The 26,339-nt window shown below is 57.9% G+C and overlaps 1 protein-coding gene across 1 annotated transcript; it reads right to left on the minus strand.

Annotated features, from left to right (window-relative positions):
• Nucleotides 1–805: 805 nt before the first annotated feature.
• Nucleotides 806–26,057, minus strand: KCP (kielin cysteine rich BMP regulator). The gene is made up of 40 exons (XM_081038719.1): nucleotides 25,934–26,057; nucleotides 23,487–23,638; nucleotides 22,740–22,929; nucleotides 22,578–22,654; nucleotides 21,850–21,934; nucleotides 19,287–19,369; nucleotides 18,962–19,055; nucleotides 17,914–17,996; nucleotides 15,440–15,533; nucleotides 15,229–15,308; nucleotides 15,059–15,152; nucleotides 14,629–14,714; nucleotides 14,476–14,557; nucleotides 14,080–14,232; nucleotides 13,884–13,990; nucleotides 13,713–13,806; nucleotides 12,897–13,070; nucleotides 12,681–12,763; nucleotides 12,429–12,522; nucleotides 12,151–12,339; nucleotides 10,956–11,126; nucleotides 9,518–9,694; nucleotides 8,656–8,741; nucleotides 8,292–8,382; nucleotides 8,078–8,160; nucleotides 7,906–7,999; nucleotides 7,314–7,487; nucleotides 7,002–7,084; nucleotides 6,289–6,409; nucleotides 5,267–5,346; nucleotides 4,980–5,079; nucleotides 4,398–4,486; nucleotides 3,951–4,053; nucleotides 3,716–3,858; nucleotides 3,328–3,500; nucleotides 3,135–3,246; nucleotides 2,942–3,043; nucleotides 1,999–2,163; nucleotides 1,273–1,579; nucleotides 806–1,136 (listed from the first exon to the last, which is right to left on the minus strand). Exons 1-40 carry the CDS (start codon nucleotides 26,010–26,012, stop codon nucleotides 853–855), a joined length of 4,911 nt encoding a protein of 1,636 aa, XP_080894845.1. The 5' UTR covers nucleotides 26,013–26,057; the 3' UTR covers nucleotides 806–852.
• Between the last annotated feature and the right edge of the window lie 282 nt (nucleotides 26,058–26,339).

Raw genomic sequence — 26,339 nt, forward strand, 5'->3', positions numbered from 1 at the left:
ACAGGTGACAAAAAGAATTCAAACTAGAGTTCTCTTTAAAAAAGAGATTTTTCTTTTCAAAGAAAGAGTTTCTCTACTTTGAAACCCATGTTCTTTGTCCTACAAGGATGTCTCCGCAAGTTGCATGTGTGTCCCCTGCCCATACGGCCATCAGGGGTGGGTGTGGCTGTGAAGGCACAGAGCTGTGCACACATGTACTGCACGTGTTTATTCAGGTGTCTGTGTGTGCACAGGCACGTGTCTGTGTTTTATCACGGTCCTGGTCCCCACCCCAGGCATGGAGTCCCTGTGTCACCAGTTCTCAGAGCGGCCCACAAGGCAACTGAGCACTCGGTATGCCCCAAACCTCTTCTGCAGCTCCTGAAGGATCCCACATGGATCCAGAGGGTCCCACGGGGGTGGGGGGGCACAGGCCATGTCTGCTACATGTGAACACAGGGCTGGGACCAGGACACCTGGTCCTCCGTCTGCCCCCTGCAGGCAGCACCAGGGTGTGGCAGGTGGCAGGCAGCCCAGGATGCAGGCACAAGGAGTGAGCGAGGTCCAGGGCTGAACCCCACAGCTGCTGCCCCTCTGACTGTGGGGACGCTGACCTCTGGCCCCCATGTTCCGAGCAGGCCATGCTGCCACCCCAGCACCAGCAGGAAGCACACACACCACACACACACACACACACACACACAAGGCAGCCTTAGGGCAGGCCCCAAGTTTACTGCTTCTGACCCAACATGGCTGGGTTCTTTGCGGGACGCAGGTCCCGGCTCCCAGTGCCCAAGGGGGCACTCTGCCTGGAGCTCTGGTCAGGGTGGGCGCTGCTCTCCGGGGGGCGACTTCTGGCCTGACGAGTCCCGGTCAGTGTCGTCCTGGATCAGGGTGCCCCTGGGGCTCCCAGCTGGGTCTGGGCAGGGCACCGGGTGGCTGGTCCCCAGTGATTAGGACCGGGGGGCAGGCCTCGGGTGGGATGCAGTAGGCTTCATGCTCCACCAGGCCTGCAGGGCACTGACAGCCAGGAACGCAGGGCCTCACACAGTGGGCGGCCAGCTCCCCCAGGGGGACGTGCTGGTTGAAGCAGGTACGTGGACAGGGCGGGCCACACTCATCGAACACGAATCCGCGGTCCAGGGGACAGCCCACCACTGCAGGCACAGTGAAGGCAGGGCACAGTGCTCCAGGCGCTGTGCTCACCCCTTGTGGCTTTCCCTCTACCTACCCTGTCCAGACCTGAGCCCTGCCCCGCCCCTCCCAATCTGGCACTGGGCATTGCCCCCTCACCGCAGAGTGTGGGGCCCCGCCAAGCAGGTGTTGCCCCTGCCTGGCGACAATGGCTGGCATAGGCTTCCAGGGCGTCACAGAGGCAGCTGTCAGCTGAGGAGCCAGGTCCACAGGCACATAGGTCATACACGCAGGCAGCAAAGAAGGGCTCCGGTGGCACCACAGCGTGGCAGCGACCGAATGGGGCGGACTTCAGCACCCCACACCGGGCATTGGCCTCACGCCTGGCACGATAGCCTGCTGTCCGGCATGGATCCACCTCACGCCCCTTGGAACAGGGCCGACCAGGTCCCGGCCCCTCTAGAACCTAGGTGGGGAAAGTAGCCCTACTGTGACAACATCCACTGGCAGCGGACCTTTGTGTACTGTTCTTCAAAAGTTTTCTCAAAAACCTCCCTACAAGAACAGCAAAGGAAGCATTGGCTACTTTTCCTTTGTTCCCATTTTGGGGACAAACCAAGGCCCAGAGCAGGCAAGTAACTTGTTCAAGGTCGCACAGCCCATGAGTGGCAAAACAGGGGTTGGGGAGTCAGATGATGAGGCCTCTTTCAACAGGCCATCCTGTCTTCCCCAGCTCCATGAAAGGCAAGAGCACCCAGACTACCCTGAAAGCCCAAAAGCCATCTTGTGTCCACCTGCTAACTCGTTTCCATACCAGAGGGCTGCTCTGAGACATGCTCAGCTGTGCCCTCCCTACCCACTGGGGCTGCTGCACCACTCACCTACCTGCCAGCTATTCCCAAATGCAGCCTCGGTGGGCAGGAGCAGCCCCTCGGGGCCTTGCAGATCGTCCTGGGCAAAGCCATTGAAGTTCCCGCAAAGCCCACAAATCTGGCCCCGGTAGGAGCCAGGCACGCTCACCTCCACCTGGGACTGCCCATCCCACAGCACCTGTGGAGAGAGGCTGGGACTGGGGTGTGGGGGGAAAAAAGTAGGGACCCCAAGAAGCTCACTGTCCATCCTGGTCGCATGCAGTGTGTCCGCACGCTCCCTGGTGGAGCGGAGGAAAATGGGCGGGTGGAGGCTCTCCACGGAAGCCAGGCTGCTCCGGCCACAGCCAAGTCTGCACATGTTATGGGAGCTGTCAAGAGCCACCCGCTCCCCGGGGCTCCCCGGAAAGCACCTTCTCCTGTAGGCATCCCTGAACTGAGTCCCCAAGTGAAATGCAACCCACTTCCAGAGATTCACTATGTCATGGACATTCAGGCCTTATACCTAGAAGAAAAAGCGCAATTAGAATCTGGATTGTAAGTGTAGACAAGTCTTATTTTATGAATTTACAAAGTGTGCTTCTTGCCGGAGGCAGGGGAGTGAATTACTCTTTGACATGGAAGGAATCCTGGAACCACCTAGGAAACTTTAGTTGACACCCCCTTCCCCACTAAACTTTCCCCATTTTACTAGTGAGGACACGTAGGTGCAGAGAAACGGCCTAAGAGCCCCCGTGTGCTGGTGGCCGAGCCACGCTTAGAAAACAAGCTCAGAGCTCCTTTCATTGCACCCGGAGGCCTCTGATCCTGATTGCTCTCCTCCCCTCAGAATCCAGCAGAACTCTCTCACTTCCGTGACCTTGTTTGGCTCGGGCCATAGCTGGTCTCCCCACTCCTTCCAGAGATACAGAAGCCTGAGCAGGCCCGAGCACCCCCAGCCCCACTTGCCCTGGCCGCACCTGGAGCCCCGGCTGGGTGTGCAGGATCACAGTATGTCCCCGCAGCTCCACGTACAGCAGCCGCTCCTGCAGGAAGGGCAAGTCCACGGGGCGTCCATCCACCTGGAAGAGGGAGGCGGGAGGACGGGTGATCTTGGTGCGCAGGGCAGACAGCGCAGAACCAACCTTTCCCCGAGTCCTAGGCTCTGCTCACCGTGACCACCCTGCCCTGCAGCAGTCGCACGGTCACATCTCCCAGCAGCACTGCCACCTCCTGGGTCCAGGCCACACCACTCCGGCCCCGGTCGTCATTGGTCACGTGCACGCTGCCATGTGAGAGGCCCGGGTGCCGCGGTCAGCAGGGACGGGTGTAGGGGATGAGGGAGAAGGCGGAGGGGGCTGCGCACCTGAAGTCCCCTCCACGGCAGTCCTTGGCCAGCACGTAGCTGCAGCTGCCCTGGAAGTGCAGCAGGCGGCCGTCGAAGGTGCGGTAATGCGGATCTCCGAAGGCCATGCAGGAAGCGGGCCGGGGCAGGCAGCGGGGGCAGCAGCTGCCGGGATTCAGGGCGGGGGCCTCGTCCTGGCCTCAGCCCCAGGCAGGATCAGAACCACCGCACTCGGGGCGGAGCCCCACGCAGAGCCTTCCTGAGGACAGGAGCTCTTGGGCTCCTGGACTCACTGAGGGCGGTCTCAGGGCACCACCTCGTGGCCACTCCGGGAATTGCAGGCCCCGGCCCAAGGCCAGCCTCCTCCCTCCCACTGTGTTGCCCTACCGCCTTAGACCGCAGCACTCACCGGGCCACAGGAGAGCGATGGGCAGCGCTGGCTCTGGCAACGCACGGTGCCAGCCACACAGGAGCAGTTGGTGCAGGCGTCCACGGCCCATAGCTCCCCGGAGGCCACCTCTCGGCCCTGGTGCGTACAGGACTGGGAGGGGGCTGAGCGGACATTGCAGGGGTGGGGGGCGAGGATCAGCTGCCTACTCTCACACTGGGTCTCGCTCCTCCTCCCCCATCACCCTAGCCCGCACCTTGGCATCGCTCACAGCACCGGCCGGCCTCCTGAACCTTCGCCCAGCCATGAGGGCAGGAGAGGGCCTGGCACTCCTCAAGGTGGCACTCCACACGGCCCCGCTGAGGACAGACATTGCTCTGTGGAGTTCCGGCAGGGCCTGGGTTCCCTGACCTCACACTTCTGGGGCCATCTGGGTCACAGTGTGAGGCATTAGCCCCTTCTCTCTCTGCCCCTGCCCACAAGGACACTCACTTCATGTTCAACTGGGGGATGAAGTCGAGCCCCCAGCTCCCTGTCCCAGCACAGAGATACCTCCGCCCTCTCACCCGGTGATACCTCTCACCCTCTCACTCTCCTAATTAACTGAAGACCCCCATATTCGCTAGTCCAGGGTCCTGGGGCTTCTCACTTTGCCATCTATAAGGTCCTCCACCCCACCCCTACCCCCCCACCCCCAGCTCACATGGCAGGTACAAGAAATGCAGGCATTGTTGGGGTCCCGCCAGCTCTCTCCATCTGCCACTATCCGGCCCTCGGCCTCCACCACACATTCTGATGGGAAGAAATGGGGCTGGGAGAGCACGGTCCTTCCAGGTGCATCCCTCTTCCCTGGAGCTCACCACACAGCAGGGGGTGCCCACCCCACCCAATTAGCACGCTGAAGGTGTTGATTTCTTCAACCAGCATGCAGAGGGTGGGCTCTGCACCAGAGCTAGAGACGTCTAAAGGGTCCTGGAAGCCCAGAAAGCCAGAGGCTGGAGCCCTCCTCTGGTTGGCTGCCAGCTTAGCAGGGCAATACCCTGCGAGTGGGCTTGGGTCCCTCAGTCCCACGGACAAGCCTCGGAATCCAGGCTTCACTCCCTGCCTTCATCTGCTTCATGGTCTCTACTCTGCCCCAACAAATAGCCCTCCATTTCTACGAAAGAACTAAGCCTGCGTTCACAGCGCAGACCCTGGGCTGCCCACTTGGCCCAGGGATGCCACCCCTTCTGCCTCCTTCCTGGGCTCAGGCTCTGCGGGTGCAGTGCCAAGCCTGGGCACTTACCCTGGCACACAGGGCAGCAGCTCCCAGGGTGGGTGTGGTGCTCTGATGGGGGGCAGCTGAGCTCAGGACAGGTCCGGTGAACACAGAGCCACGTCAGGTCCTATGGAGGGTCATGAGAACACTGTGGGTAGAGAATGGCAGGGAGAGAGCAGGGCCTCGGCAGAAGGTGACATTCAGGACAAGTGGGTGAATGTCAGGGTGACCAGGAAGCCTGGAGCTGCTGCAGGAAAGCACACAGAGGAGGAAGAAGAGGGGGGTCTGGGAGTCCCCAAGGCAGGACGGCTCACCTGGCACAGGCAGGTATAGCAGGGGTCCGGTGGGGCCAGCTCAGACCCCAGCAGGCCCTCTGTGCAGTTACTCAGGGCCTCTGTGGAGACAACATCATGTGGAGGGTAGAAGGGGGTAGCAGGGCAGGACAGCCCAGCTGATCCCACTTCCCCACTCTAACCCCAAACTTCTTGGGCCCGGGGCATCCCCATATCCTCAGCACCTTGATCTCAGGAAGAATAAATCCTCTTTCCCTTTGATTCAGCACAGAAAAGTTTAGACTTTTGAAAAGGAACTTTGCGAGGCTACTTGTGTGGGGGACCTGCAAACTGACAAACTGGCTTCCTGAGCTTGAGATCTCCAAAGACCACCCAGCTGCCCGAACTTCTCCCTCTCCCACTTCCTTCATATTGCCTGGCTAAGGGAGCACAAGAAAACACAAAGAGCCAGATATCCCAGGTTCCAATCCTGGCCAGCACTCAGTGCCTATGCCGTTTTAGGCAGATCAACCAACCTCTCTGAACCTCAGTTTCTTCATCTGTAAAAAGGGAGTAATAATAACCAACCTCACTGAGTAACAGAATTAAATGAGATACTGTTTATTAAAAGCACCAAGGACGGTGCCTAGTGTACAGTAGGTGCTTAATAAATGTTAGTCCTCTTTCCCTAACCTCGTCCTAGCAAGTGTTGATAAGAAAAGCTCTCCCCATCTCTGTAGCTGGGCCACTCACTACCCCTTTGGTCCTGACATCATTGCCCTCAAGAAGCCAGCAGCTGGCACAACTGCCACCCCAAAGTGCCACCTGCTGGGCAAGATGCTCCACCAACTGCACCCAGCTTCAGAGTCAAGGGGTCCCTGCCAGCTTCCCCAGTTCCTCGTGGGGTCGTGCAAGCCTCCCCCTCCAGGGCGTGGGCTTCCGGAACAGTCCACTGGACTCAGGAAGGGCTAGGGCTGACCGCGGAGGACAGCTAGCTGGTTCTCCCAGCATCTCTCTGGGTGGCAGCCCTGACCTCTTTATCTATCCCATATCTGGGGACTCACGGGCACAGGTGGGGCAGCAGTGCTGGGGCCCAGGGGGCAGGAGCTGGCTGGCAGGGCAGCCCACCAGGCTGGGACACTGCCGCCGGTGACAGTGAAGGCGAGGAGGCCCCTCAGGCTGCGGCTACAACAGGAAGGAGTGAGCAGCATGTGGGTCCCAGGACAGGAAAGCCGAGTGCCAGCCTGTTCCTCTGGAGCCCAGGTTGCTCCATCTGCCTTCTCTGGCAGGTCAGGCTCGTCTGCAGAGACTCAGCGTCTCCCCAAACTCGCTCCTTATCCCCAGAGATGATGTCTCCCTTTCCTATTATTTGGGCCTGAAACGTCATGTAACCTCTGACCCTCCTGCACACTCAGCCAGCCTCCTCCCCAACCCACTACCTAATCTCCGAACCTATGATGTCACTGCCTATTCCAAACCCTTCCATTGGCTCTCCATTACCTTTCAAATGGAATTTCCCCAATATGGCCCCCAACCGTTTCCCAGGTGTCTTCCCCACGACTTCCTAGACACACCCACCCTACTGTGCAGCCAGGAGGACCTGCCCACTGCCTCCCCACACTCAGCACCAGTGCCCCGTGTCTAACCCCAGACTTCCTGGCTCTTCACCCCAAGCCCTGATCACCTCTTGTCTCTGACCCCCATAATGCCTGCTCCTCATACCAGCCAGGCTGTCCCCCCAATGATGCTCCAACCCCTCAGCATGGCCCTCACCCACCTCACAGATGCACACTTCACAGGGGTCTGCCCCAGGCTGGAAGCTCTCCCCTAGCTCATACTTCCGGCCGTCATGCTCACAGTCTTGCGGGGTAAGAGCAGAACAGGACCAGGGAGCCTTCAGGCTGGCAGCAATGACAGGGGTGGGGTTCTCTGCCCCCCAGCAGCCCCAGCCCTCAGGATTAGGGTGTATAAGAATGAGGGCCACTTCTGGGACAGCCCTTCTCTGCCACCCATACCAGTACATAGGCAAGAAGATGCTGACGAGGTGCTGCCTCTGTGCCATCCCTGCCCCACCCCCCATTCCCAGTACCAGAGCATTGAGGGCAGCAGTCACTGGGCCCCTGGTGGGGCTGGGCACAGGAGCTGACACACTGGATGTGGGCACAGGTGACGATGCCCTTGTGACACATGCAGGAGGAGCAAGGGCTGTTGGGAGGCTCCCAGCTACTGCCTTCAGGGTGTTCTTCCCCATGAGCCAGGCAGCCTGTGTCCAGATGGGTAGGGATAAGCTCTGAGTCTGGCTGGGTTCTATACGTCTATACGTCCATGACCACCACCCAGGGTCCTCAGCAGGGCATGTGGGTCTGGCAAGGGAGGGGGTCTGCAGGATGAGGTGGGAAGGTGGCCTGGGCAGAACGTCTGTCTGTGATGGAGGGGAAAGATGCTGAGTCGGGGACAGCAGGATCCAATAAATGCATGTGCAACGAACGAAAGGTTCCATCACTAACCCTGTGCCCAATTTAACTCAATTTCTCCAAGCCCGTCTCCTCAGGGGCTGAGGTATGGGAGGGCCAGAGGGGTAGACAGGGAGGTGGGAAAGCTGGAGGGGAGGGAGGTGAGCAGATGGGGGGGCATGGGGCCCAGGGCCAAAGCAAGGGGGCAGCCCCACTGGCCAGGCATACCTCTGCAGCGTGGGCAGCAGCTCCCCTGCTCTGTGACCTGGAGTGGGCAGGGCAGGGGTGGGCACTGCAGCCGCACACAGCTGACCTGGCCAGCCTGCAGGAGATACAGGGTCAGTGGCTTGCTCCCTAGGCCAGCCCTACACCAGCCCCCTTTGCCATCTCCTGACCATACCTGACATCGACACCTCTCACAGCTGCCTGTGGGCCCCTCAAACTCCTCCCCATCCTGGTGCTCCCGGCCCTGAGAGAAGCAGCCTGTGGGTGACATGCTTTCTGGGTCAGGAGGCCGTGTCATCTTGCCCTATCCAACTTCAGGCCTGGCAGAAAGGGAGAGGGAAGGGACAGGGAAGGGTATGGGGAGCTGGTGCGTGTGGAGGGCAGCTCACTGTGGCACACAGGGCAGAAGCAGGGTCCTGGAGAGGGATGGGAGCAGAGAGCTGGAGGACATGGCTTCTTCTGGCAGTGCATGGAACCTTCCTGGGGGAGAGAGATCACACTGCCACTTCCTGACTCCCACGTCCTCACATCCTCAAACCAGGCTACACATTGCCCCAAGACACCAGACACACACCCCTCCTAAGCCTGCCAGGCCCAAACACCCCTTCCTTGGCCCCAAAGACCTGAACTGAATCCAATCCTTTCCCATTAGATGTTACAGGCAGAATGTACCCCATGAGACCTGGGTGAAGGAAACAACCCCTGGCCAGAGAGGAGATGGGAGGTTACCAAGTTCCCAAAGGGCCACCTCACCTGGCAGGTGCAGCTGGAACAGGTGGGATCAAGTGGGTCAGGAAGGGTCTCTCCAGTGGCAGCAGTGACCCCATGATAGAGACATCCTGGCAGAGTGGGAAAGGCAATGGAAGGGTCGCTATCAACAGAACACATACTCACACTCACAGATACACACACTTATACACACTCACATACACACAGACACTTACAGACACAGACAACACACTCATATATACACACTCATACACATACACACACACACATAGCCGGGCCTAGGGACCTCTAACAAACCTAAAGGAGACTGAGAGGGAGAGAGAAGTGGCTGGGAAGGTGAGGGGTGGGAGGAAGGACTTCAGTGAGGCTGTAAGTGGTCAGATTTGTAGGCATGAAGGCAGTGGAGGACTGGAGGTGGATCCCAGACTGCTGAGAACATTCTGTCTGCATGGGCCAGTGTGGGATGAGCACGTGAGCGGATGGACACACCTGGGCAGGAAGGTGAGAGATGGGCTGGGCTCGGGAGGGTGGACTAGGGAAGCAGGAGGGAAGGAAGCTGCCCCTCATGACCCACCCAAGGGCAGTGGGAGCCACTGAACCGTTTTAAGTCTGCTGATGTCCTATTTTAGGAAGTCAGTGAGACCATGTAAGAGCAGGACCGTCTGGAAGCACAGGGACCAGTTATTTGGTGAGTACAACAGTCAGTGAGGTGACAGCAGGATCAGAGAGGAGGGCGTGGACACAGTGTGAGAGGTGATGAAAACACAGGGTGTGGGTTTGCTGTGGCTCTCTCAGGGGAGAGGTGATGGTGGCCAGACCAGGGGACGCGGGGCTGCTGAGAGTCCAGAAGGGGCAGTGGGAAGTCCAGAGGGAGGTGCTCTCCTACCCTGGCAGGTGGGGCAGCAGTGTCCAGATGGGGTGAGCGGGTGACTGCAGCCCAGAGGCTCACAGGGCCGGTGGCTGCAGGTCACAAAGCCTCCGAGGCAGGTACACAGGTTGCAGGGCTCTCGGGGGTCCAGGAACTCCTGGCTGCTCAGGTAGGACACCCCTAGATACTCACAGCCTTGGAGAGAGGACAGGGAGAGGACAGCAGAAAGGGGTGAGAGGACAGCAGTCACAGGTTCTGGCCTTGCGCCTGGCCTGAATCCAAGGCCTCAGAGAGCTGGCCATGGCGGGGAGGGAGGGTTCAATCCAGGCTGGTTGGCAAAGGAGTGGGAAATGAGGGGAGGGGCAGAGAGCAAACTGTCCCCTTCCACCTGCAAGAAATCTCCTTGTCCAACCTCTAGGGAAAACCCACATGGAATCTCCCTTGGGTTAAATACTCAGCAGGCCAGAAGTCACCAATTTTCCCAACTTGAGGAGAACTGGGAATGGCTTAGGTGGCCTGTAGTATGGCCTTTCCAATGCTCTTTCCAGCCTTCTGCTCTGTCAAGGAGGGGGAGGGGGAACCAGAGTGGTGGCAGTCTGCCCTTAGCAGCTGACACTTGCTGACCTCCTTTTTGTAAGCGGGGGCACTTTGGGTGACAATGATGTGTCAGGCTCATCAATTGTAACCAATGTACTCAGTTGGTGGGGGACATTGATAATCAAGGAGGTTGTGTCTGTGTGGGGACAGGGAGCGTACAGGAAATCTCTCTGGATCTTCCTCTCAATTTTGCTGTGAACCTAAAACTCTTTTAAAAAGTCAATACAAAAGAGAGGGGTGGGGACGGTGAGTCTCAGGCTCATAAGCCTTGGCAGGCAAAAGTATCTGGCTTGAATTTAATATTTTATTTTTAATGGTATTCATTTTTTATGGTAATATTCTATTCTTGGCAAATCTAATTTTCCATTTACAGTATGATATAAAGTCTCCTTTCTAAATACCTTTAAATTTAAAAGTGAGTTAATTTGAAGAAAAATACTACCTAAGCAACATTACAGGTGGTAGAGGGTACATAGAAACAATTGCTAAGGTAATCCAAGAGTGGAGGCTGGGGAACTGGTCTTGTTCAATCTCTCTCTTCCTTTTTTTTTTACACAAGTTAAAATCAGGCCCAGAATTACACTTAAAAATGGTGAAGATGGTAAATTCTATGTTATGTGCATTTTACAAAAATTCACATTTATAAAATGTATTTTTAAACATTGAAAAAAAATTAGGCCCAGAGAGTTCTGTCACTTGTCCAAGATCACACAGCCAAATAGCATTATAGGCAGGAGAGAATCCAGGCTTATTTTCCTCGCCGAAGTTAAGTATTTTGGACACACTCTAGGGCAACAAGAAGGACGCTGGCCCAGCCCTTCCAGCCGCGCCCCCACCCCTATATTCCTCTGCCCCTCACCGTCACAGGCAGGGCAGCAGTCACCCCTGGCAGGGAAGGGGCACTGTGCGGGGGCACAGGCCCTGGGCTCACAGCTTACGCTGCCCTCCCAGCAGAGGCACACGTGGCACGGAACAGTGAGCGAAGGGAAGCGCTCCCCGCTGGCAAACTCCTTCCCCTGGTACAGGCAGCCTGGGGGACAGGTGACGAGAGCAGGGGCTAAGGGCTGTGGCGGCTCTCTACCCGGCAAAGTGGGCATTACCCCCCCCCACACACACACACACATTCCCTGTGACAACAACGATGTAGGAGGGTCGGGCCAGGAGGAAGGGGAATACCGGGGCTGGCCCCACGTACTGGGCTGAAGAAAGGGGGATGCGGAGTATGAGTGGGACCGTGAGGGCGAGGCTCCAGGCTGAACTGAAGGAAGCCGGTGGTAGGGGCGCTGCGGGGCTGGGACGGGGCCCTGCGGGGCTGGGAGGGGGCCCTGCGGGGCTGGGAGGGGGCGCTGCGGGGCTGGGAGGGGGCGCTGCGGGGCTGGGAGGGGGCGCTGCGGGGCTGGGAGGGGGCCCTGCGGGGCTGGGAGGGGGCGCTGCGGGGCTGGGAGGGGGCCCTGCGGGGCTGGGAGGGGGCGCTGCGGGGCTGGGAGGGGGCGCTGCGGGGCTGGGAGGGGGCGCTGCGGGGCTGGGAGGGGGCGCTGCGGGGCTGGGAGGGGGCCCTGCGGGGCTGGGAGGGGGCCCTGCGGGGCTGGGAGGGGGCGCTGCGGGGCTGGGAGGGGGCCCTGCGGGGCTGGGAGGGGGCGCTGCGGGGCTGGGAGGGGGCCCTGCGGGGCTGGGAGGGGGCCCTGCGGGGCTGGGAGAGGGCGCTGCGGGGCTGGGAGGGGGCCCTGCGGGGCTGGGAGGGGGCGCTGCGGGGCTGGGAGGGGGCGCTGCGGGGCTGGGAGGGGGCCCTGCGGGGCTGGGAGGGGGCGCTGCGGGGCTGGGAGGGGGCGCTGCGGGGCTGGGAGGGGGCCCTGCGGGGCTGGGAGGGGGCGCTGCGGGGCTGGGAGGGGGCCCTGCGGGGCTGGGAGGGGGCGCTGCGGGGCTGGGAGGGGGCCCTGCGGGGCTGGGAGGGGGCGCTGCGGGGCTGGGAGGGGGCCCTGCGGGGCTGGGAGGGGGCGCTGCGGGGCTGGGAGGGGGCGCTGCGGGGCTGGGAGGGGGCGCCGCCAGGGCGTTACCGTTGCAGGAGGGACAGCAGGGCCCCTGGCGCGGGTGGGCACAAGGTGCGGGCGGGCAGGGCAGCCGCTGGCAGGACACGGAGCCGTCCAGGCAGACGCAGCGGCGGCAGGGGTCACCAGGCAGGGAGAAGTGCTCCTGGTGGCGCGCGGGGACCAAGCCCTCAGGCAGCGGACAGCCGGAGGGAGAGGCTGAAGCAGGAGAACCCACATCGTGGGGGAGCCCAGGGAAAGACTGTGGAGGGGCCCCTGGGGAGGAGCCGCCGGGGTGCAGCTCTTACCCGGGCACTGCGGGCAGCACTCTTCTGGCAGCAGGACAGGCTCTGCACAGGGCAGCATAGGGCAGTGGCGGGCCAGGCACTGCACGTTGCCTCTCTGCATGGGCAGGTGGGCCACGGGCAGGCAGGGTTAGTGGTGGGAGGCCCAGATGACCCTCACCCTTTCCCACCCCTAAGGGCTGGACCTCTCCTGGCCTCTCCAAGTCCCACCTCTACTCCCCTGGACTCCTCCTCCCATCCAGGCGGCAGACTCACCAGACAGTGACACAGGCGGCAGGGGTCAGAGGGGTGGGGGAAGTCTGCTCCATTGGGGTATTCTTTCCCACCAAAGGCACAGCCTAGGGAGGGGACGGATACAGGCTTGAGAGAGGCCCTACTTGCCCCAGATCATGCTGCCCCACCCCAGCCCTAAATGTCCATAGATGGGGCCAAACCACTCCAGGAGACCCCTCCCCATCCTGTCCACCTCACCATTGCAATTATTCTGGCAGCAGGGACCAGGCAGTGGGTGGGCACAGGGGGCCCTGGGACAGGCCCGAGGCTGGCAGCTGGGTTGGCCTTCCTGACACTGGCATTCCTGGCAGGGGTCTCGGGGGTGGGAGAAGCTCTCCCCATCCACAAACACTTGTTTCTCCAGGGTGCAGTCTGGACAGGGTGTGAGAGAGGAGTGGAGGCAAAGAGTGACAGTGCTGGGAGCCAAGGGACAGCTCCTCTACCCCTGGAGTCCAGAGCCACTGTGGAAGTGCCACTTGGAAGCTGTCCCCATGGAGGGAGAGGAGGGGGGCTGTGAGGCATGCGTGGGTATTTCTCTGAGCACACCCTTTTGTGTGTGTGTGTGTCTGTGTGTCCCTTCACCTGCAGGTAGATGTGTGTGCCTCTGAGGGTGAAAAGCCAAAGAGCTTTGGGCATGTGCATGCCTGTGTTTGTGATATGTAACACACTCCTCGTGCCGGCAGGGGTCAGGACACACTGCACCCTGGCACTCAGTCCCCCGCAGAGTACACCCAAACTTTGGTGCATGAACGGGTGTTATACAGGTAGATACACGAATGTATTTGAGTGGTGGGGTATTGGAAGAGGAAATACAGGATGGGAAAAAGGGTGGTGTGGTGACACGAAGGGATAAACAAGTCTACTCTCTTACCCATACCCTGTGAGTTCCAAGCTGCACCAGAGTGAAAATAATTCGGAAGGCTGTTGCTTTCTAAAGTAACCATTGGGCTCACACGGCCGTGGGAGGGCAGGGACTAGGGCCCCCCAAGCCAGACAGGTGCAGTAAGCGCGTACCTGGGCACCTGGGGCAGCACTGGCCGGGTCCACTCTGGGGCCTGGCACAGGTTGTGCGTGGACAGTCAACCAAGGAGCATCTCACAGTCCCATCCTGGCAACAGGGGACAGGGCAATGGAGGTGGGCCCTGGGAGGGGCTCAGCAGGGCAGCAGTGAGCCTGGGTCGGTACCTCACAGCGGCAGGTGTGGCAAGGGCTGTCTGAGTCCGTGAAGTTCTGCCCGTTGGCATACACGTGGCCTTGGTAGGTGCAGCTTTCACAGCTGGGACAGCAGGCACCTGGGTGGGCAGGTTGATCAGAAGCCCAGCTGATCAGGGTGGGCTGGGCAAAGTAGGGGATGAAAGCTAGATCAGCATGGGGCACTCACCAGGGGGCTGGGTGGGGTGCTGGCAGGGGGCTGGGGAGCAGAGCACAGCTCCGCACATGGGCACCCCATCTTGACAGGAGCAGGCTGTGCAGGGCTGGCCATCAGGCTCCCACTCGACCCCCTCAGCAAACTCCTCTCCATTGAGCACGCAGGCTATAGCAAGGGTGCTGTCACCATGGCAACCTGGACACCTCCACCAATCCCTACCCTTCCCAGACCACAGGACCCTTTCTGGGACCCTAGCTTTGCCATCCCCATGGCAGCCTCTGAATATACTCTGGAAGGGTGGGTGGACTTAGCAATGCCCCCCTTACTGTGAGGGAACACCCACCCGTCTCCAGTCACTGGAAGCAGCTCCCCTTTGCAGCTGTTTCTCCCCACCCTCCACACACACACCTGGGCACAGCTGGGGGCCAGAAACAGGCAGGGTGCAGGGGGCGACTGGGCACTCTTGCTCCTCACAAGAGACCTCACCAGCCTAGGAGGGAGATGGGATAAGAAGCCTTCCAGGACAAGACAAATCTGGGATTTGAGACAGTAAGACGGTACCTGGCAGGAGCAACGGACACAGCGGCCACCCTCTTGGAGTCTGAAGGTCTCCTGATTCTGATACTGGTGTCCCTGGTACTCACAGCCTGGATAGGAGGATAGGGGACAGAGGACAGGGCTGGATGCTGACAGGGAAGCCTCATCCATCCTGACATCGGCCTCCCACCTTGACGAGGACAGCCATCCATTTCCTCAGGGGTCCCTGCCTGCTTCCCTTCCCCCAGAGCAAGGGCCCCACCACAGTGCCCAGTTTGCCCTGAGAAGGCGAGGTAAGAACTTGTCCCTCACCGGCGGTGACAGGAGCTTAGATGTATAAAGGATTTTCCCTGCACTTTAGTTCAAGGGGGCTTCCTGTAGGTCCAAGGGAAGGAAACCCCTCCCCCAATACTCCCTATGGCCAGCGCCGGGATGACTCAAGCCCCCCACTCACCAGTGCAGACTGGGCAGCACTGCCCAGGGATCCTGCCTGGGTGTCTGCAGGGCATGGCCGGGCAGGGCAGAGGTTCACACTGGACACTCCCGTTCTGACAACAGGGTCTGGTCAGCATTCGCGAGGCAGGCCTGGAAGCCAGGCCCTCCCTACCAGGCAGCCACACTCACAGCACAGCGGCAGTGCGAGCAGTGGTTCCCAGAGTCCACCGGCTCCCCGCTGCGGTACTCCCGCCCGTTTAGGAAACAGCCTGTCGGGAAGAGGGTGCCTGAGATCCTCCTTAGGGGCCCCGCACTGCCCCATGTCCTGTCCTTCGTGGGAGACCGGGCCGGGCTATCAGTCAGCTTTCTGAGCCCCTCCAGCCTTCACCCACTGACTCACCATCGCACACAGGGCAGCAGGTGCCCGGGAGGGGCCGGGCAGGGTATGGGCACAGGCTGGAGCATTCTCGCTGGCGGCACTGGATGTGGCCTTCCTGGTAGGGGGCAGATGGGCAGGAGAAGGGGGCCATCAGAGCTCAGCCAAGTGGTGGAAACAATATTTGAGCCCCAGCTATCCACTTATTAGATGTTGTTATGAGTTGAATTGTGTCTCCTGCCCCCACCACAAATTTATGTGTTGCAGCCCTAACCCCTTGTACCTCAGAATGTGACCTGATTGTGAAATAGGGTCATTGTAGACGTAATGAGTTAAGATGAGGTCATATTGGGGTGGGGTGGCCCCTAATCCAATGACTGGTGTCCTTGTAAAAAGGGGAAATCTGGACACACACACACATACTCACGCACGCATGCACGCACGCAAAGATGAAGGCAGAAGCCAGCGAACGTCAAAGCTTGCCAGTCAACCACTGGAAGCTAGAACAGTCTCCCTCACAGCCCTCAGAAGGAACCAGTCCTGCCCACACCTTGACCTTGGACTTCTGGTTTCCACAACCATTTCTGTTGTTTAAGCCACTCCATGTGGTACTTTGTTATGGCAGTCCCAGGAAACTAATACAGGGGTATACCCTAGTTTGTTAGTAAGTTCTCTGTGACTTACTTTACTCATCTGAAAACAAAAACAGACAATAATATTCCCGTCCTGGCAGCCTTGTTATGGAGGTGAGGTATGGTGTCTGGTATGGCATCCACTTCTGGAAGCCGGCAGTTAACAGACCATAGCTGCTGCTACTCCCCATAGCCTTCTGTGGACAGACTGTAGCCCTAGAGTTCACGCCTACATTTGGGCTCATTGCTCGGGCCCTCTGCTAGTGTCTGGGCAGCCATGACTCTTGTCAAGGTGTGTGAGGGGGGTCAGTGTGAACAGGAGGGGAAGCACATGACTGCAGAGGGCCCCCAAGGCCTTCACAATGGAGTCTTTAGTCGGCAGGCTTTCACTCTGGGCTGGCTTCAGCTCTCAGGAAATCAGGAAACACAGCTCTCCTCAGCATATACCCTGCCTCAGCATGTACCCTGCCTGGATTTAGGCCTCCACGCCCCCACTTTCCTCCCCCAGGCTCTGCCCTGACTGTTCCATACACCTGACATCTTAGTCCCTTTGGGCTGCTGTAATAAAATCCCATAGGCTGGGTGGCTTATCAAAAACAGACAGTTAGTTCTCATAGTTCTGGAGGTTGGGAAGTCTAAGGTCAAGGTCCCGCCAGTTTCAAGGGTGAGAATCTACTTCCTGGTTCATAGACGGCTGTCTTCTCCCTGTGTCCTCACATTGCGGAAAGGGGCAAGGCAGCTGTGCGGCGGCACTGATCCCATTTGTGAGGGCTCCACCCTCATCACCCAGTTAACTTCCAAAGGCCCCATATCCTCATACCATTACCTTGGGGGTTAGGATTTCTATCTTTTTTTTTTTTTTAATGTTTTTACTTTTTTAAATTTTTTAAATTTTATTTTAATTTATTTTTATTTTTAATTTATTGGGGTGACATTTGTTAGTAAAATTACATAGATTTCAGGTGTACAATTCTGTATTACATCGTCTATAAATCCCATTGTGTGTTCACCACCCAGAGTCAGTTCTCCTTCCATCACCATATAGTTGATCCCCCTTACCCTCATCTTCCACCCCCCCCAGGGGGGTTAGGATTTCAATATATGAAGAGGGCAGGGGAGGGAGCACAGACAGTCAGTCTATAACACCTAGAGTGTCTTTCCCCATTTCTCCCTTGGGAAATCTGACTCACACTTTAAGACCCAGATAAACATCACCACTCCATGAAGATTTTCTAGAGCTGTGCTGTCCAACAGAAATATAACCCAAGCCACATAGGTCATTTTAAATTCTCTGGTAGTCACATTGCAAAAAATGAAAAGAAACAGATGAAACTAAATTTTAATAATAGATTCCAATGTATCCCAATATATGCAAAATGTTACTTCAACATGGAATCGACACCAAGGGCGAATGAGCTACCTTGCATTCCTTTCGTACTACATCTTAGAAATCGGTGTATATTTGATACTTATAGCCCATCTCAAATTGGACAGCCACATGTGAAGGGCTCAGTGGCCACGTGCAGTTGCTACTGATCAGACAGCACCTTTCTGGAAGCCCCACGTCAATCTGCGTTCCTCCCTCCCTGGAGCTTGCACCACGTGTCATATCCTGCCCTGCCTCATTTCTGAGGCCTGTCAGCTCCTTGAGTTTGGTTCATAAACCCATGCTGCACACCCAGTGTGCTCAGAGCTGGGCATCCAGATGGGCACGACCCCCTCCCCGCTGTCACAGTGCCCAGGAGGAGGTCCTCTCCACCTCTGTCCCCTCACAGTGCCTTTGGGATATGCTCAGTGGGATGAAGGAATGAATGGTGGTCTTGGAGGGGCGGGGGAGGGGAGCCCAGGAGCAGCATCGGGACTCACCCGGCACCGGCAGATCTGGCAGGGATCCCCAGGTGCAGTCCACTCTTGGCCGTGTTCCCGGTGAGAGCCACCTTCTGTGCAGCCTGGGGTTGGGGGGAGATGGGCAGAGAGGAGGCTTGCTGGGAGCCAGCCTGGAGCCCAGCTTCAGCCTGCCCCTCCACGTGCCCTCTGAGAGCTCTCCAGACGCTCCAGACCAGGTCGTGCCTCTGCCTAGACCCCCTGATGGCTCCTAGTGTCCCAGGCTGGGTCAGGCCAAGCTCCTTAGCCTGTCCTTCCAGGCCTCCCAGGACCCAGCATGGCCACGCTCATCCTTCCCCCCACCTCTCTCCCACCCCTCCCCACCTCTCATTGTCATTTTCGGCCATTCGCATATTCTTTTGTTGTTGTTGTTTTGAGGAGGGCGCAGCTCACAGAGGCCCATGCGGGTATCGAACCAACCACCTTGGTGTTATCAGCACCGCGCTCTAACCAATGGAACTAACTGGTGTCTCCCCAATCGCATATTCTTGTATCTTCCCACCTAACATCCATCCGCTTCACACTGAGTGTTGGTCCCAAGCCTTTGTTCTAGCTGCCCTGTCTTCCTGGGATGCGCTCTGCCTTACTGCACCCTTCACCTAGCTAACTGCTCTTTATCCTTAAGGTTCGCTCAGGTCACACTGCCTCCAGGACACACCCTGCTGCTTCTATTCTGGCCACCACTACCATATTGGTGTGTGACTCACTGTCACCCTCTAGTGGTCAGCCTCCAGGGCTCAACCCGAGTCAATCGCACAAAGCAATTAATAGTGAACATTATTAAGGTAGAATATCATTCTCCACACCTTAAAACAGGGAATTGAGGCACAGAGTAACTCACTTAAAGGCCCAAAACCACGAAGTGGCAAAGGCAGAATTTGAGCTCAGGCATTCCCGGCATCACTGGAATGGCCAGGCATCATTCCCCCTGACAGAACCCCTAGGTCTGAGCCAGCAGAGAGGGCTCTGGAGTTGAAAAAATGGTGTGACAGCCCTGCTGGAGCTCCACCAGGGAAGGGTCAGGGCTCACCTTGGCAGGCCGGGCAGCAGTGGCCAGGCCTCAGGACCGGCTCAGGGCAGAGGCTGGGTGGGCATTTCATGGGCACACAGTGAACCAGGCTCCTCTGTAATACACCAACAGCTGTAAAGCCTCTGGGTCTGGCTCCCAGAGAGAGCAGGGTGGGCAGGGAGGTGTCGGGCACCCTTGGAGGGGTGGAGCACAGGGGCAGGACAGAGAGTGAACCTCACTGTACCAGGGCTCGGAAGGCATGTGAGGGGCCGAAAGGCTGGCCTCAGTGGGGGCAGTGGGTGTCCAAGGAGGAGCAGGGCCTGGGCAAAGCTGTGGGGGGACTCACCAGGCAGGAGCATTGGAGACAAGGGTTGGAGCTGGACAGGAAGTTGGTCCCCTCCTCGTAAAGCTGCCCCTCATACTCACAGCCTGGGGAGGGTTGCCAGGATGATAGGCTTGTCAGCAGTGAGCAGGGTGGGTGGGTATCACCCAAGGGAAGGCATGCCCCCAGTAGGTACTGGACCCTCTGGGGCTGAGGGGATGGAGGGATAAGGCAGGTTGGGGAGGTCACCTGGCCGGCAGACGGGGCAGCACTCCCCAGGTGGGGTGTAGCTCTCCAGGCAGTTGAGCTCTGAGCATGAGGGCCCCTGGCATCGCACGGTCCCTGCCTGCAGGGCAGACACTGAGCCCTCCCTCCCTCTCCACTGCCCATTACTGTGAGTTACTCTGCTGGCCGGCCTAGCAGGACACGCAGGCTCCAGGCCTCAATGCCTGGCGGCAGCAGCAGTCTTATCTGCCCCCCAGATTGGGCTTGGCACTGCCAGGCTGGGGGTATGCCGAGCAGCAGGGACATGGGTGGTGGCTAGGGCCAGGCTCTGATTCCCTTACCTGGCAGGTGCAGGTGACACAGGGCTCCAGTTGCCATGTTTCCCCAGCCCTGTGACCTCCAGGACAGCCTGCAAAATCAAGGCCAAGCCCCCAAGTAAGAGACCCAGAGGACTGGGGCAAAAGTACCCGACGGCACCACGAGGAAGGGGCACCATTCAGGTGACAGGTGACAGATGGCTGAGATTTTGGTATTTACTACAACTTTCCAACAGGTGGCAGTAAAGTGTCTGACTCTAACATAATCAGTAGATTTTCATTATTTTACAACAGACGGAAGTATTGAGGAAAGGGTGCCTTTTTTTTTTTAACTTCCCCAAAGACATCATATGGATTAGCAGTGGCCTTGAGGCACCACATGTCCTACAGACTGTGTGTCCCCCCCTCTTCTTTACGATCCGTCAACTCCTAAGACTTCACTCTTCATCTCTGGCCAACTCAGAGGCTGCATGTGCAGGCCTCACTGTCTCCTGAGCCTGTTCCACCTTTCCCACTCCCAGATGAGATTCTTCCCGGGGTAGAGTAGATACAATACAGAACACTCAGTTACATTCGAATTTCAGATTGTGGATGGAAAAAAAGGGTTCTCTGGTAAGTAACCTCACATGGTGATCTGATCATAAATTCCTAACTGGGCAGGAAGGACATAGTGAGGAGTCACACCTAAACATGTAACTTTTTAGTAAAACATTTACCTTTCTTTAAGCAAGTCCTGCTCATTGTTTCTGGGCATCTAGGTTAACACACCTTTGAAATAACCACCCTTGAGAGAGCACATAACCTTACCTATCCTGAATCCAATCCCCATCTTGCTTTCTCCACCTTCATGTAATCTGCTTTATGTTCCCTCCTTAATTTCAAATGCATAAAAGAAACTGCAAAATTGGCATTCTCGGGAGCATTTGAGATCTTGCTTTCTGGCAATTGTCAGTTTTGACTCAAATAAACTCATAGACATTCTCTACAGATTTGGACGTTTCTTACGTTAACAAGATAAGACAACCCATACCTTTTTAGTATAGTATGTTTCAAATTGCATGTGTACACTAAAAACGTATAGGCTGTTTATCTGAAATTCCAATTTAACAGGGCATCTTCTATTTTTATTTGCTAAATCTGGCAGCCCCGTCTCCCTGACCATGAGCTGGCGACACCCCCAGCAGAGCATGGCCTCCATTTCCTCACAGCTCTCTTCATGTCACTGGCACCACTGCCTATTCTGTGGGGTCCAACCAGTCACCAGCTCCTGCCCATTCTTTAGAAATACCCCTCCTTCTGCAGCCCACTTCCATCCCCGACTCCACAGCTAGACAATTATTGTCATAGCCCCCTACCTGCTTTCTCTGCATCTAGCCCATACCAGATGAATATTCCTAAAATACCTCTTTGAACATGCCACACTCTGGCTCTTCATCCTTCTATTGCTCCCATTGCCCGCAGAAGAAAGGCCACACTGCAAGGCTTACTGCAAGTCTGTTCTCACCGGCCTTCCCAGACTGATTTTCTGCGACACTCTTCTCCCCATCCTGTCCTTGGGCCCCGAGGGCCCAAGGTCTCCTTCCAAGGTCTCCTTCCTCCGAGGGCCTAAGTACTGTCTCCTTCAGGTGAAATTCCACTTTCCCGAGAAGATCCAGCCAATTGTCTGCAAAGTCTACCCAGACACCTAGTCTGGGTGGGCTTCTCCTACATTCCTGCCCTCTCCTCTGGCAATTCACCACGTATTGCCTTTCTACATCTCCTCTTAATCTGTTTACTGGATCTTAAATCTTGCATTATATTAGCTATAAATTTATCTTCTCAATTAGATTAGAAGCTCCCTGAGGGCAGGAAAAGATGATACTGAGCCTCTGGTTCAGTCCCAGGCCAGAGTGCATTTGCTGCCTGTGCTTCAGTTCTGAAGTCTCCCAGCCACTGCCAGAGTGAGTGGGCAGGCACCCTCTGGGCATGTGGCAGGTGTCAGACCACTGCTCTGGGGGCCCCAGAACAAGTGCAAGAGGTCGGGCCGGGACTGGCAGGAGGCTGACCTGGCTCACAGTGTGAGCAGCATGTTCCTGGTTCCAGGCAGAGTCCTCTTGGGCATGGCTTCTGGGTACAGGTTATGGCTCCCTCCTGTGGGGAGGCAGACTGGCATCAGAACCCTGGAGGGCAGGGCCTCCAGAAACGAAGTCTCACCCCAGGCTGGGACGTGCCAGAGGAGCAAGGGGCTGAATTAGCTCAGGGGACATGAGCCACCCTTGGTCCAAGAGCAGAAAAGAGACATCCTATCCCCACCCCCATCACCTCCTGCCACTCTTGACCCCAGAAATCATCTCTTCCAGGTGCCACCAAATTCCCAGGGTGGAAAGAGTCTAGGAAGGCCTTCCTTAGTGGAGGAGTGAGGAAGGAAAGCCTGGAAGAAGGTGGACGTGGAGCCAGGAAGCTGACAGCGGCAGATGGAGAAGCATCCACGGGTGAGGGGGTGATGTAGGAATATGAGCAACGTCATCCTCTCTGTCCTCCCTGCCACTGTTTGCCAGGCCCAAAGCAAAGGGGTCTGGGGGCCCCCACCATGTGCATGGGGCTTGAACTCTAGGAAGTAGAACTACTCAGAATCAGCTGAAGGCCATGGGTAGCAAGGCTTGAGGGGACAGGCAGGCAGACCCCATTACTTGACATTCAGCAGGCACACCAGGCTGCAGCAACAGGTAGCTAAAGTGAGGCAGACAGGTGAAGGGGACAGGTATGGGATATTTAGGTGGGTCAGGGAACTCACCAGGCAGTGGCAGGTGGTGCAGGCATCTGGGGAGAAGGTCTCCTTGTTGCCATAGACCTGACCATTGTGGCTGCAGCCTGAGGAAATCGTGCTGTCACTCTGGCACTTAAGCCCATGTCCAGGTCTGGTGTGGTCCCAGCGGGCAGACGGGATGGCACTCACCATGGCAATGGGGCAGGCCAGGGTTGGGGTTACAGCGTGCAGCTCCATCCTGGCAGATGCAGGTTGTGCAGGCATCAGGTTCCCAGCGAGCCCCCTCGGGCCAGGCCCGTCCCAGTGCCCAGCACTGGGGAGAAGCTGGGCGGCATTCACAGGACTCCAGCTGCCTCACCCTCACCTGCAGGTCGTTGTTCTGGGGGGGAAAATGTGGGTGAAGGGGTTGGAGGCATTGGCTCAGCTTCCCACACCATCTCTGGCAGATTAGTGGGGTGTGAAAGCTGAGGCAGGATGAGAAGGAAATTTGACCGTTCCAGAGCAGAGGTGGGTCCCCTTCGGTCAGCATCCAGTTCACTCACAGTTCTCAGGGCCTGGGGACTGGCCAGGCTCCCAGGGGAGCATGGGGCCCCCAGGCGTCTCCTTTGGACAGAAGGGGACCCAATCCCCACGTCCCAGCAGTTAAAGACCTTTATCCATCCAAAACCTTTCCTGATGATGCCTTACATATTGTAGGTGTTCCATGATGTTTGCAAATACATGAAAGAATATGAAAGTCTGGATTGACAAAACGGATATCCTGGAGGTTCTTCATTTTTATGGGGGGAAAAATGATGTTAAGAATGTTCAGATAAGACCGTCTCCGTGTACATTTAAACAAAATTCTATTTTAGGGTCGCCTGGCCCGCTCCCCCAAACCCAACTCTTCTCTCCTTTCCTCCCACAATACAAGGCCTGCCCCACCTCCAATGGTACCTGCTCTCTGAGCTGGGTCACCTCAGCCTCCAGTCTTCTCAGCCGCTCCTCCAGGGGGCGCCACTGCTCCTGGGAGCCCCCAGCAGGGGCTGAGGAGTGCTGGTAGTCATAGATGTCAGCCAGCCCCAGGGGCTCCCTGAGGACCACCCCATCTGAAGGCACAAGAATCCAGCGTGGGCCTATGGTCAGGGGTTAGCAAAGTTTCTTGGGTTCTGTCTTCCAGGTGATGTCACCCTGTGCCCCATGCCTGCCCATCTGCCATCCCTTGAAGGAGACAGTGCTGTGAGGGTATTGGGGCAAAAGTAAGGAAGGAGGAGGAGGGAGCCCTGAGTGGACAAAAGTGACCCAACCAGCTTTTCCAAGTAGCAAAAACCTTCTAGTCAGGTACCAGCCCCAGGGCCCCTGACCCCTGGGGGCACAGGGCCTCCCTGTAGCCTGCCTGACTCTGCAGGGGTCCTCAGCCATGGGTGGCATGTCAGGGTCACCCATCCTCACTTGGGCCAGGGACTTGGACAAGGGCGGCCTGGGGAGCTGATGTGTCAGGCTGGGAAGGCCCAGAAGCCAACACACAGGCTGAAGTGCAAGAGAAGGAGACAGATGTGTGAGAGGCGGGGCTGCTTGAAAGCGCCTGAGGTGTGGTGTGAACAAACCGTGCCGCCAACTACCTGCCTTCACCTGTCAGAAAGGGCACCACTTTTGGAGAGAGTGTGTGTGTGTGTGTGTGTGTGTGTGTGCAACTGCTCTCGCTGTTCCCACCCTTAAGCCTGGCTACTCTTTCCAGGCCTGTGGCAGAGAGGCCTGGGGATACCACCCTGGGCAGGGGGGGCTCCGGAAAGTGAGATTTGGCTGCATTTCTTGAAGGGTTTGGGGAAGGTGCTGGAAGGACCTCCACTAACTTTCAAGGTGTCGGGCAGAATGAAGACAGCCTGTCCCTGGTTCTAGGGGACACTACGTTGAGGGAAGGTGGGGTGCTCTGGGTTCAGGCGCGAGGTTGAGGACAGCCACTTTCACCTCGCTTAGATCCTTCTCCTGGGTCAGGAAAGTAAAGGCCACGAGGCAGGGCAAGCTAATGGGGATGGGCAGGGCAGTGGAAGGTCTGTTGGAGGAGGGGCATGAGGAGGAGGGAGAGGAGGAGGGAGAGGGGAGGGTCTTTCCTACAGAGCTCGCTCATTACTGAGGCCGGCCTGGGGTGCCTAAAAGGCTTTCTTGCGACACTAGCTCTATGAGGCAGGGGAAACAAGGTCACCCACTCCACCCAGCACCCCACTGCCACCACCCGGGGGGATTGGAGATTTTAGTCCAAAACCTAAGTTGTCCTCTTTTCTTCTAAACCTACTTGAGCCCGAGTTCCTTGGCTTGGTTAATGGCATACCTACCTGCTCAGAAACCTGGGATTCGGCCTTCCGTGTGTACCCTTCCCAAATCCCATCAGTCTCTGGTCTCAGCCAGTCGTCCCCCGACCCATTCCCCAATCCTCTCCAACCCATTCCCCAATCCTCTCCTCTCGCTCTGTCTCCACTCAGGGGGCTGAAGACAGAGCCGCCAGCCTCCACCTGCTGCTCTTCCCTCCGCGGCCTTTCCAAATCACACATCTGTAGGTTCCCAGCAGCATGTCCAAGTGGGCCCTTTCACAAGTGCCATCCATCTTTTCAGCCTGCCCTGCTACCCGCCACATCCAGGGTTCTAACACCCCGACAAATGCAGGCACCCAAACCAGCTGTGCACATTGCCATCCCCCTCCCTCCTTCGCACAGGGTCACCTGGAATGGCAACTAGTCTTGGTGTAGCTCCTGTACCTAGCTTCCTTCCCAGTCCCATGAAGAGTGGCCAAAGAGGGGGTCTCAGCGCCTTAAACCCTCCACCCCAGCTTGACTCTCATCCCCCATGATCCTCCTCCAAACCTGCTTCAGCAGGAACAATTGGGGGGTCAGGGAGAAGCCGGGGGTCCTCTGGGACCCTTAGGGAAGATAAGGTTAGTCCCTTGCCTGGAGAGACCCACAGAAACAAACCCTGAGGGTCACACAAAGCCTAATTGCTCCCCATGGAGCTGTCCTCACTTCCCCTCTCTGACCGCTCTATTCCCGCCTATCCCGCTGGGTGAGAGCCAGACGCAGACTCAGTCAGTTCCCATAGCAGGCCTCCTTTCTTTCCCCTTTCTCAACACAAATAATTAACTTCAGACTCCCGGATTCCAGGGCAGTTTCTCCCCCACTGCTGCCTGCAGGAATTCCTGCGGAGGCCATAGCAGGAAGCCCCCTCCCTCCTCTGGACCCCACGCCTCAGCCTCCGAGCTCCCCCCCCAAGCTGACTCCTGCACCGACGGGCGAACAGAGGCTGCAGGGCAGGGCCGGAGAGGCAGCCGCGGCCCCAGCGCGTTTGCTCAGACTGGTCTGTGCCAGGGCAGGGTCCTGCCCGGCCGCCCCTAAGCCCTCGGTGCCCCGACTTACCTCTGCCCGTTTCCCGGGCTGCAGTCAGGCTCATGAGCTGCAGGACAAGGGGCAGCAGAGCAGCCGCGGACCCCGCCATGCTCGCTCCGCCTGGCTGCTGTCTGTGGTCGCGGCTCAGCAGGCGCTGGGGTAGGCGGGGTGGGGACACACCAGGCCGCCTCCCACCCAGTCTTTGTTCAGGGAGGGCTTCTGGAATCTGTCATCCCTGCGGGGGCGGCGCCTGCCTCCCTGCCGGGCACCCTGACTGGGGGCCGGTCCCATCGGGGTCCAGTACCGGCTCCGAGGTGCGGTGGCCTGGAGAGCAGCCCCACAGGAAGCTGGGAGGGCTGGGGGCAACATCTGCGTGCGGTGCCACAGGAGACCCTGAAAAGAAACACAGGTTTGTCCCTCTGGGGCTCTAGGACAG

This window comes from Rhinolophus hipposideros, assembly GCF_964194185.1.
Source record: "Rhinolophus hipposideros genome assembly, chromosome: 25".
In the NCBI taxonomy this organism is placed as follows: Eukaryota; Metazoa; Chordata; class Mammalia; order Chiroptera; family Rhinolophidae; genus Rhinolophus; species Rhinolophus hipposideros.

Bases quoted from the DNA above. Each gene is read 5' to 3' on its own strand.
- KCP (XM_081038719.1), bottom strand. From the start codon at position 26,012: ATGGCGGGGTCCGCGGCTGCTCTGCTGCCCCTTGTCCTGCAGCTCATG. The intron at 14,715-15,058 runs GTGAGTGGGGGG...CCTCCTATCCAG, and splicing joins GTGCTGCCCAGTCTGCACTG to GCTGTGAGTACCAGGGACAC. The intron at 2,164-2,941 runs GTGCGGCCAGGG...CTCTCTCCACAG, and splicing joins ACACCCAGCCGGGGCTCCAG to GTGCTGTGGGATGGGCAGTC.